The sequence below is a fragment of the Pagrus pagrus genome (genome assembly GCF_965226575.1).
Source record: "Pagrus pagrus genome assembly, chromosome: 8".
NCBI classification, from domain to species: domain Eukaryota; kingdom Metazoa; phylum Chordata; class Actinopteri; order Spariformes; family Sparidae; genus Pagrus; species Pagrus pagrus.
In genome coordinates, this window is record NC_140192.1 from 17742472 (window position 1) to 17754535 (window position 12064).

The 12064-nt window shown below is 38.7% G+C and overlaps 1 protein-coding gene across 1 annotated transcript; it reads right to left on the reverse strand.

Moving 5' to 3' along the window:
- Positions 1–683: 683 nt before the first annotated feature.
- Positions 684–12012, reverse strand: mrpl1 (mitochondrial ribosomal protein L1). Its single transcript, XM_084360958.1, has 10 exons — positions 11936–12012; positions 11442–11525; positions 9572–9680; positions 9071–9338; positions 8031–8114; positions 7620–7691; positions 6439–6550; positions 6111–6211; positions 5891–5972; positions 684–832 (listed from the first exon to the last, which is right to left on the reverse strand). The coding sequence occupies exons 2-10, from the start codon at positions 11470–11472 to the stop codon at positions 735–737; spliced, it is 957 nt and encodes a 318-aa protein (XP_084217084.1). The 5' UTR covers positions 11473–11525; positions 11936–12012; the 3' UTR covers positions 684–734.
- Between the last annotated feature and the right edge of the window lie 52 nt (positions 12013–12064).

Sequence of the window (12064 nt, forward strand, 5' to 3'; positions counted from 1 at the left end):
CCTGGTGTTCACATGGTGTTACTACATCAGAGTTATACAGATTACTGTGAGCGGACCATGTTAAATGGATAAAAGTATTAGGACACACAAACATTGCAATCACTTCAAAGCCTCCACTGTAGCCTTCCACCAGATTTTATAACCTGGCTGGAATCTACTCCCATTCACACAAGTGCATCAGTGAGGTCTGACGCTGATGTTGGGTAATACAGTCTGGCTCAGAGTGGTGTTAGTTCATCCCAAAGGTGCTGGATGGGGTTCAGGTAAGCGCTGTGTCCAGGACTGTGAACTTCCTCCACAGCAAACTGGGAAAAACATTTTGTTTGCTTGTTTGGTCGCTGTGTGCATTTGGACGGGCATCGTCATGTTGAAATTGGAAACAAACTCAAGCTTCTGACGCACAGTAAATACCATTTTTCTTCTGGGGCAATAACATTTCCCTTAATTGAAACGTAAGAGCCCAAAACCAGGAAAACAGTAACAGACAAATAAGTAAAACAATGTATGTGGACAGGGTTTCCAAATCAGACCTGAGAAATATAAATACAAAATACAAATATACTGTGTGATCCGTGGACTTAATAAGATCACTTTTCTCTCTTGGTCACCTTGTATGTTTTGTCCGGCTTATACTCTCCCGGGCTTTCTTTAAAGCAACAGGTACCAGTACTCAGGAGCCAAACTCAGAACAAATACTTTATTCAATACAGTGAATATATACAATCAGGATTAGTTCACTCCTCCTCTGCTGGTTTCGGTAAAACGTCTTCGCTCTTGAACCACAGAGCTTCACTGGTGTGACTGGCAATGATCGCCCGTTCGATGAAAGGTCCTGGGGGGAGAGGAAAAGAAAAAATTGTCATTAATTGTTTTAATGTAGTGAAAAGGGGAGGTACGACGGCTTCAAGAATTTCTACAACACTTTTGTAGAACAGCTAAAGAACAATTTGTAAGATGACGCTGCCAGACAAGAATTACAAAAAAAGTCAGACATGATGAAAAATATACACGCATGAGACTGAAATGAAAACAAAATGTAGAAATATCAGGGCTGGGTGATGTCGGTTTAGTAAAGCCAGCAATTATATATTTAAATTCAGATTTTTAACAATTCTTTGAGGCTGCTGTTTCTTCTCTTTGGCATTACAGCAGAAATTTAAGATCATTTTCACTATTGATTTATAATTTTTGATCAATTGTAGGGCGGGAACAAGCCATTATATTCACAACTTCTTGGGTGTTTTGTTTTGTTTGACCAACAGTCCAGAAGTCCAAAGATATTCAGTTTAGTGTCAAGCACGACACAGTGAGAAAAGCATCCAATCCAAAAATGTTGAAACTCAGTTATCATTATTTATGTAAAGTCGGTGACCCACAGCTGGGGGTTGGTATCTTTTCAAACTGTTAAATAGCCATTATGAATGTTAGTACTGCTATTAAAATGATTCCTATATCAGTACTTTGTTCGACAAACTGAATATATGATTAGAGCCAATGATGCTCCGGTGTACACAAGTGTGATGTGGAAACTTGAAACCTCTAGTGCACACACACAGAGAACTGGCTCTATAGGTGGGTAATTTGCTCAACAGTGACTTTTCTGAAACAAAAATATTTGCATTATCTGGACTTTTCAATATGGGAGATCTCTGAATGTCATTTTAAAGAATTTTATTAGACATTATTATTTAAAGAAGAGTTTTATACATTTTCAAACATATCTGGAGGGGATGTTTAAATATTTAAGCTAAGTTTTTGCAGCAGCCTTCAAAGAGAAACCTCCATCATATCTGAAGTGAACAAGACTGAACAAGATCTAAAGTATCAGACCTTAAGAATCCAGGTAAACCCATCTATAATTTATAAGGGAAAGTTGTATAGAAGACCACTGGCTGTAAAAATATGTTGTGAAAAGTTATTAAGAACATAAAATAAGTCAGTGTGTCCCTGGATAGCAAAGTTAAAATTAAAAATAAATAAAAACATGGAGCTAGAAAACTTTTAATACATGTGAGGCATCAGTTTGCATGAGATTATAATAAACAGCTGCCTTCAATCTCTTTCACCCACTCGTCCTCTGTCTCTCATTTATTTGAAAACATGCACAAATTCCCTGCAGTCTTTTATTTTTCTCACAGATTTACTTTTAACTTACTTATGAATAGTTATTTCAGCATCATTCTCCCTGTTGTCTCATTTTTCCAGCACTCAGGTCTTTATTTACCAGCATATGGTTTTGCTTTTGTCATGAATAATTCCCATAAGCCCCTTGGGGTTTAGCTTTCCCTCACCCACATGTTTTGTTTCTGTGCTCTCGTCTCAGTTTTGAGCATTTATCCATGAAAGTTGCTTCTTCTTTCTGCCCACGCTGCAGCCATTAGCTTCTGTCCAAATGACACTTTAAAAGATGTTAATGGAAATAGAGAAAAATCCTTAGCTATTAACGAAGCTAATACAAGTTAAGCGTAAGTATTTTTAATGTTCACGGTTTCTGGTCCTTCACTTCTGGTTGCAGAAGTAATTAAATTCCACCCACAGTACTTGTGCACCTCTTGTCGGGGAGTTGAACTGCTCTGTAATGTTTGTTGGCATAAACTCAAAGAGGGCTCTCCGCTGACAGAGTTCAGACAGACCTGGGTGGCTCAGCTCGACGTACCGCCATCATCACCAGTGCTCATCTGTGATGAAAATTGCAGAACTGGGCCGAGGCACTGAGTGAGAAGCTTCACTCAGCCACGGTAGCGCAGAGAACGGTTTCTGCAGCCGGGCGAATGCGGTAGAGCATTAACACTTGCAGGGTGAGCGCAGAAGAGTCCCACAGGGATCATCCGAGATGAAACTGCACAAACCATCTGCTGCGAGTGCAGTTCTCTTCGGTCTGAGGAGAAATAGTTTAATGACTTCTGCAACAGAAGTTTCTTCTCAGTCCCAACTATTTGTTTGGTTATTACTTTAACATCTCGAAAACGTTACAACTTTCTGATTGGTGGAAAGTGACTGGTTTTGGTATGGATCCAGAAAATCCTGAAGGATTTCTTAACATTAACATCCTTAACTACTGCACTTTCCTGAAGAAAAATATCTGGCTGTTGTATCCTGTGTCTGGATCCAAATTAAATATATTATTTTATCAAAATAACAATGGGAGAACGTTAAGCCTTGGTGGAGCTTGGTGCTATCAGAGTGCGTTACAGCTTAAGTATTTTGTTTATTTTTAGGTTCTTAAACCCCACTTAAAAGTGATGCAGGTCCTGTAGACACAAATAAGAATTTTTAAAGCAGCTCTTTTCTTAGCAGAACAGTAAATAAGGACAATATTATCACTGCGGATTAGTCCATTGTTTGTTGTGGATGATTATGTTGAATGATATCCCATTAAAAAGTCCAACTATCACTTTGTCCTTTCCTTCCTCCACACTTTGTGCTTCTTTAAGTACAGAGGTGATAATCATGATATTTCCACAGGGGCCATTAGGAGTTAATGCAACACATAACTTTCACACTCCAAATGTGAGTGCCATTTACCAAAATATTTGGTTTTAAGGAGTTTCCCGAAATGACTGTGGCAACTCTACTTGAAATGAAGGGTTGGAAATTCAAGCGTGCATGTTATGAAAACATTAAGATTTCTCTGAAATACTGAGGGATGAGAACCGTACAGTGTTGATGTTTTCTTCCTATGATAATAGCTGTTACATGGCACATTACTGTAACTACCTTTTGGCCCTTATGGGTGGTCACGCCCCCTTCAGCCAGGATGAGCATGCGTTTCTGTCTAACCATACATCGGTCTACACAAGTTTCCTGCGTACATCAAAATGGGCACCACTTTTATTTCCTGGAAACAAAGCTAAACAGCCAGACTTTGTTAATAAAAGAAATATGCAAGTGGCCCACTGAATATAATAGTGTAAACCACATCTGAAAACACAGCAGCATTAGTGGCAATAAAGTCCTCAAGGGAGAGGTTCAAGATAAATAGGGGAGTAAGGACTACTCGATATGAAAAGTTCCAGGTCACAAAGGGCCAATGGTTTTAAAGTGTCCTCAATCAGCATTTCTGAAAGCTCTGCAGTTCACTTCACTGGGGCCACTGTTAATGACATTTTATTTAGCAAGCTCAGAATCAATTATATTGCAGATCATTTAAGCCTCTCCCTCTAATGACGGTCCATTAGCTGATGATTACCCTCTGCATCTTATTATCGAATGGAAAGTGAAGCAAATGCATAGAAGATCGGAAATGAATTAAATCCAACAGACTGAAAAGGCTGACTTTCTTACTTTACCTCTCTGTTCGGTTCATTCCAGCACTGTGAGGAGCACCGACTGCCTCAGCAGGGCAGTCTGGGCTCATGTTCAGGGCCTCCATTCAGTGATTAAAAGGTTGATTTCCAAGCTTTAGTTTCACATTTTCTTTGACCACAAATCATGTATGGGTCATTCCATAACATCTCACCTACACCCTCCCAGTTCATATTGTAATGTAGTATTTTATTTGGTCCAGACAAATGGAACAAGATGACATCATCTAGTATGTAAGAAACCAAACCATTATAAGCTGTAACTTCAGTGTCAAGGAAATTAAAATAAGATTTGTTAATTCTATAGTGACAATTACACAAAAAAGTGTGCTTTTTAGCTCTGAAGCTAAATTGATCAAGACCAAATAACTTCTAGATGTGATAAAATGTTAAATACAACACAGAATTAACATTTGGGTGCAAGCAAGTTAAGTTTTTGAAAACAACATGATTTGTTATTGTTGAATGAATAAATTTTGTACCCTTAGGGTTTCCTGGATGTTCAGTACAAAGTCAACCCAATCCAGTGAAAAATAAGCGATTGGTGAGTCTTTGGATACACATACAATCACAAAAATGATCAAACTCATCTCTGAGGGCCAATCTTAAAAAATCATGACTTAAAAAGTATTTGGAGTACAGCTATAGGATTTTGCAAAGCCCCAAGTATTTAATATAAGTTTTACATATATTTTTTGAAGAACATGAACAGGGAAAAGTTCTGAATTATAGATGAGTTGACATGGAATGACCCATATATTTAACACTTTTGCTGACCATTCAACAGATTCAGATTTTTCCATTTGTGTTTCATCACTGTATGGTAGCGCAGTCTAAATGTAGACCATCTAAAATAACAATAGCGTTATTTTGACAAGAATGAATGCAGACTTTATGTTCAATGTGATGAATTAACACAAATTCTGATTTTCAAAGTGTTCAAAAATGAACAGAGAGCTCCGGCCCTATGCATCTAATTTAAAATGTAAATTATCTTGTACAGGATAATAATTTCATGGCATAAGTCAGTCACCTCTTATCCCTTCTTTCCATCAAATTTCTTGGTGGAAAGAATTGTTTTTGGATAAACCTCCACTCAACTGAGTAAAGAACAGCAAGCCTCTGGATCCACATGAAGCCCAATTGCCTGTGGTTTCCTCCAACAGTTTTGTCTCATGCGTTTCTGTCAAAATACAGTCCAGTAACCACAGGAAAGGGGAATGGACCACTTGCTCCAATTTATGAGGTAAAAACGTTTAAAACACAGTAAGCCTTGACAAATCGCAAAGAACACCTGGCTGGCAGGTTGCTAACCTCTTCCCCGCTGCCTCAATACCAGTCCGGCTGCAGAGGTGTAAACTCAACCAGGGAAGCAAAACAGCAGGGAAAAGCTGGAACATTTTGAAAGCTTTTCCTTTTTTTTGGCAAATAAAAATCCATTAACAATGTGCTATTCTGTCCTGATGAGCTGTCAAAGCAATTAGAGACAGAGTTTATCTGCAGCTGCTGAGGAAAAGCAGCCCTGAAGTCATTTCATGTCAGTGGTTGAAATTGTCGTGCGTTGTGATGGGTTTTGGTGAACGTACCCATATCGGCTGGTCGGTGGGAGCAAACATCAATCAGGATAGCTTGCAGGTTGGCAAGGATGTTTTCTTTGGGCATGTCGAGCTGTGCAGAGGAGAGAAAAAAGTATGAAATAATATTTAGCATTCCCGGCTTGTCTTCTGCGTCTCACCTTCACCATTTGTAATTATTTATTATAATATTTGCATCAGACACACTCTGCATCAGTTTGTTGAGACGTACCGTTGCTATCTGGGTCCTGATGTAGCAGTCGCTCTCCACCATGTACTCATGACCTGTTTTGAACAACGCCAACATCTTGGGAATGTTGATGCCGACTGAGCCTGAGTGTCAACAAGAGAGAGATAGAGAAAAGAATCAGTGATGTTTTCTGTAGCCACAAATAAATAAATAGAAATGAGAATTGGTCCTCCTTGTTATCACAAACTGATATAAAAACAGCTTTTACTTTTGTGAATGAAAGCTCTTCACGAGTTCAACTGTCCTCTGGGTTACTCTTCAATTTGGCAAGACGAAGTAGATTGTTATATTATTTGGGGCCTCAGCTTACCTCTCTTGCTCTTTGGAAACTTCTTCCTCAGTTTGTTTTTCAGTGGTACAAGCTTCGGGAGCATTTCTGGCACTGCTACATAGAAGTCTGCTGAAATCTCATCATCTAAGATCTGGAAGTGAATAAAGTCAGATTAGGTGTCAGTTGAAACACTCCTGCAGTGGATCTAAATAATATTTAGATATAAATTCAGAGTCTGAACTGCACAGTACAGGTTAAAGCTGATGTGTTAGGTGTGTAGCCTCTGTAACAAGTACATGTCCTTCCCGTTTGATTTTCTGTTTAGTTCAGATCATGGGAATGATTTAGCAGCGAATTCATGCATGAACACAGCATACAGCAGCTATCTGGCTTCTTTGTACCTGTTTAGTTGCCAACAGTCCTTCACTCATAGAAATGGTGATTGTCAGACCATTATTACAGTTGATACAAACATTATAACATCATTATAACTTACTTCAACTTCATTAAAGTTACTAAAAATGTTTTTTATGTTGTTTTTAAATCAATGTGTATTCTGTTAGTTACCAGTTTTGTATCATGATGTGTTCATGTGCTTGTGTTTCACTGCTGGGCAACCATTTGCCTTTTGGGGACAAATTAAGTGACTGCAGGAAAATGGAATGAGACACTTTTTCCTCCGCCTTTGAAACTACCTGCATTATGCCTTACACCTCGTCTACACCGACCGTGTAGCAAAAGCAGTACATCAACAGAACAACAGCAGCAGCTGCAGTCGTCTGTCAGTGTCAGACTCTATCCTGCTACACTCTGGTGTAGACAAGGTGAAGATCAAGGCATTACAACCTTGTCTGCCCCTGTGACTGCGGTTGTGTTACTGCACAGCTCTCACTACACCGATCAAACATTAAATAATGAAAAAAGGGACGGGATGATGTGGCTGAAATCAACATCACAATACATTTTTTTTCAATAATGATAATTCTGTGCATAACAATGTGGCAACTGTTTCTAAAGTAGGATGTAAAAATAATCAAACTGATCATTTCTTTGTTTGTTTTTTAAGCTTTGCTTGGATTTGGTGATTTAGAAAATGTATTTTGTAACAAGCAAACACACTGACATTATACTGTTACAAAAAATAATTTCAGACAATGATGATAGCTTTCTCTTGAGAGAAACGAACTGAACATACAGTATGTGATGTTTTACCAACTCACCGCCTGTATGAGCTCTGCTCCTCCAGCAAACGCAGCTCCATTCTCCTGGGCAACTTTAGCTTGATTAGGATCCTGCAGAGAAAAGCAGAGCCAACGTTACCCACTTCATCCGATTTGGGTGTGTCAAAATGTGGCAGACCGCACTAGTGTCATTCATTATGGTCGTTAACATGCACGTCAAAGTTACAACCCACAACCTGTGCTGCTCGCCGGGAATATTAATCAATTCCTGCTTGAAGATTTCTGAGCCCATTCATTAGAGATAAAGGGGGTGACGAATAAAAGGTGCTACTGCTACATCTGAATCATGTTCAGACAAAATTAAAGCAATTCATCAACAGCAGGCGATCAATTGGCTATGAAATTAAGATTAAGTGAGGCTGAAGGAGAAGATAAAAAATACGCTTTTACCTCAGTAAAAACTAAAACTTTGTTCATCTCTGTCTTGATGGGGTGCGGTACGTGGACCGTGCTGACGAAGGGGTCCACTTTTTTCTGTGAGGAGAAGAAAAGATTCAATTATTACAGCTTTAAACACTCCTGCTCACAAAGGATTTGGGAGAAAACATAGGGAAAAGGAGGAATGTCAATCACAGACCAAGCGTTGGTAATCAAGTATTAAATCTATTCTGCCATCACTTTAATTTTTCATTTCACTGGAGTGTTTATGATTCATTATGCATAGCCCTCCTGGTTCTGCACGGTTCTGCGGAGACGGACAGATGAGTGTGAGGCTGTAAGTAGTAAGTAAGTCCATCTCATGTGGACTGTCTGCACATCAAGGCAGCTCTGCAGTTCAGTGATGTGGAAACAAACTCATGAGGTTTTTATTCCTCTGTGTCGTGCAGTTTTGGTCGATTAACCAAAATTGCTCATGTAGCAAAGACTGATGCAGTTACAGTAACAGCCAGAGTACCAAACTACAAGCAAATAAATATGATGACGGGATTGTTTCATTTCAAATATTAAGAGATTTTTGGTTTACATGAGAGATGGAGTTAAAACTCCAGATTATGTTAAATGAAGCATTTTTCAAGGAGTATATTCATATTCAAGCATATTCCTAACCTTGAAATCATAATGGTTGAAATTAAGCACATCCCAAACTTTTAAGACTTTATACAAACTTGTAGCTAGGTGTTCCTAATAATCTGGCAACTGAATGTCAGCCTGGCCAAGTCGCGCTCTATTTATGATCTGCACTCATTCAGGCAAGCGTTTACAAATTGCATCCTACTAAAAAGACAATCTGACCACCTACAGGAGAAGACAGTATAAGCTTCACTGGTAGGTGTAATGATTCGTAACATCAGAACTGTAGACCTTCAGAAATCAAAAGATGGATCACACATTTAACTGCAACAATGCTTTAAACGTCTTAATTAGAATTCCATTCACTCCGCATAGATCTGCACAGAACACAACTGCAGTGTTGTTGCCGATGCCATTACCTTTTTCTCCAGTTTCATGTTAAGCCTCAGATCGATGTAGACAGGTTGTTTGTGAGGAGTGAAATCCAACCTCTGAAAGTTCTTGAGCATGTCGATGGCGTCTTCTACACCATAGGTCGTCCTGGGGTAGAATCTCATAACGTACACGTCATCTACAGGCACCCAAGCTGTCCTGCCATAGGGCTTGTGTCTGTCTTTATCATCGATGACCCTCTTTTCTTTCTTCGAGTCCTTCGCTGCGTCATCTTTCTTGTCTTTCTTTAGTGCCCTGACAAACAATATGGAAGATGTTAAACTGAGAAATAATCGATTCATCAGGTCTACCTCCATCGTCTTTTGTATTTATGATTCAAACAAACAAACGGAAGCTAGTGGACAGCTCCATCATCTAAATGTGCAAACTGCTATGGGTGAAACAGAAAGATGCTGAGGAACTCTCTCTCCTCTCTGCATTTAGCTCTTTAAAGTTTGTTTTAGTAAACAGGATGTTTGTAGACTCACTTGACAGCAGCGTAAGTCCTGACAGGTAGATTCTTCGGTGCAGTCTGTGAGGCGCCTGTGTAGGCTGGACCGCCGGCTCTCAGCAGCTGCCGCTGACATCCTGCTAAAACTGAGAAAAAAGGAAAAAGCTCTGTAAAAAATAAATGGTCAGACATGTTGTACAGAATATAACCGCCATATAACACAAAGAGATGCTGTTCTCTGTTTGTGTGACCCTACATGACACTGCAAACCAGAGTTTTATACCTCTTCTGTGATATCATAAAACACGGTTCAATCTCACACAAACCAGGTGCTCCAAGAAGTATCAATCTAATTCCACCAGAGGATGCAATGGGAGCAAGCCATACAAACCAGCTGTATACTTCATAAAGTGATCCCAGCTTGGTGAATTGGATATGGCTCAAATGATGCAGAGAAATGTTTATTCAAATGTGTCCCTTCTACCTTAATAAAAATGCAAAATACATCAGGGCATATCCCTGCCAAAACTGATACAGCCCAAATCCAATGTATGTTTTATTTGCGTGAAACTGGAATGATTTACAAATATTTGCATGAGGAGGAAAATCTACCAGTGAGCTCATTGAAATGCAAGACAAAATGTGCTTTGCAAATTTAAAGCCCGTGTGAACTTGTTCGTTGGGCACTAGTAAATATGCCCCCAGTGCTACTTTTATGTTTACCGACAAAGGCACTTTTCCCCAGTCTGTGGGAGAATCTAAGTCTTTCTGTTAATTAGAAGTAATAAATCTTGAGATGCCTGCAGGGATGTATGCTGGGAGAAGCTGTCTGATGTTTTTTACAGTAATACATCTGTGTCCATTGCAGCTTTACTTACTGCTTGCATGGTTTAATGTATATGAAGTAAATCATATATGATATATGATATGTGAGCAAAGTTTGAATTTCAGTACACCACTCAAAATTAGTTAGGGATGTTAGGATATTTTAGTCTTTCACTTGATTGTTTATTCTGTGACATATCTAAATTTATATTTTGTGTTTTGTGAATATTTTTGGTCCCCACAAATAATGCGACACGTTTCATTTGACTTTTACTGCATATCCATGCACATGCACCGATATCCCAATATCCCTAACTATTTTTGAGCAGAGTATTAAAAAGATTTACTGTATTACTTCTCTGGTTCGTTAACTCTTATGTATAACAGTATGGATCTTCTTGACTGATAGCAACTCAAAGTCTAGAGCTCCTCAAACAGATTTAATTTCTTCGCCTGACACTGCGTTTAGAAACTCTACGGTTGAATACGCTTTTTCTCATAAACAAAGACTTATAGTTAGAATAACATTATTTAAAACATCGGTTGAATCATTAACGCTAACTCTTCAATTCGGCATGAATATAATCCTCAAAACAACACTGAAAAATATCCAAATGTTGACTTTTTGTACTCGTTCGCACTTCTCGTCACCGCCTACCCCAACGTGTTATGGTTCAAGGGCGCAAAGCAAAGGCCGATTCATTCGTCGCAAAAATTGTTGATTTGATTTCATTTGAAGATGTCTTGATACGGACATTAATGCCGAATTAACCGTAGAATCTCAGCTATTCAGATCTAACCTTAAGTAACGTTGCCCCATGTGTCAAATTATTCAATACGTAAGGGGACACTAAAAATGACATATAGTTGCGATGTGTTTGGCTGTCTGTACTTGACAGAGTGGGATTAGCGAGCATAGCTGCACGCAAGCTAACAGGCTACAACGACTGTTTTAGTCCTTAACAGAAAAGACAAACCAAAAATGAAGATTGCAAGAACTAGTATGTACTTCTCTTAGCACATTCACGAACAGAATTTTTACTGTCAGTCACACGACAGTAAATTACTCAAAAACAACTGACCTTTCCACACAGTCCGCGTGCAAGTTGCCATGTCTGGGAATGCCGTAGGTCCGTGTGAAAACAACACGTAGTGAATAGTTCCACCTGGGAGGTAAAACCATATCTCTATTCAAAAACCGTCAATCTAATATCACCTTACCTATTGGTATTACTCAAAACTTACATAAAATACTAAGTAAGTATATAGAATTATTAGGATCCACTTTCATATTCGGCGTGTGTTTGCTACAAATATTTTAACCGTTTAAAGAAATGTTTGACTCATACGTCCAATCAGAAATTGTTCAAACTCAATTTTGACGAAACAAAAAATAGTCTTGCCGGAGTAGATACATGCCGAATTGTCCAGCGCCTTCTAAATATTCTGATAAAACTGAATTGACCCTCTGCAATCTATGTATCTGTATATAATATTACATTGAGATTTAAATTGAGTTTGCTGACACATTTATCTGATACCTAATACAGAAAATGCCTTATTCATGATAGGATACCTTCGAACTACGGCTGCCTAAAAGCTCCCTGTGTTATATTATATTCTTGTGATGATAAAACTCAGTTAAGAGATACTTTTTAATGATATTTGACGCGATGACTTGAGGGACAAAGATCGGGGGTGCATG

Bases quoted from the DNA above. Each gene is read 5' to 3' on its own strand.
- mrpl1 (XM_084360958.1), bottom strand. From the start codon at position 11,472: ATGGCAACTTGCACGCGGACTGTGTGGAAAG. The intron at 8,115-9,070 runs GTAATGGCATCG...TTCTCCTCACAG, and splicing joins ACATGAAACTGGAGAAAAAG to AAAAAAGTGGACCCCTTCGT. The intron at 6,212-6,438 runs GTAAGCTGAGGC...GTTGACACTCAG, and splicing joins GTTTCCAAAGAGCAAGAGAG to GCTCAGTCGGCATCAACATT.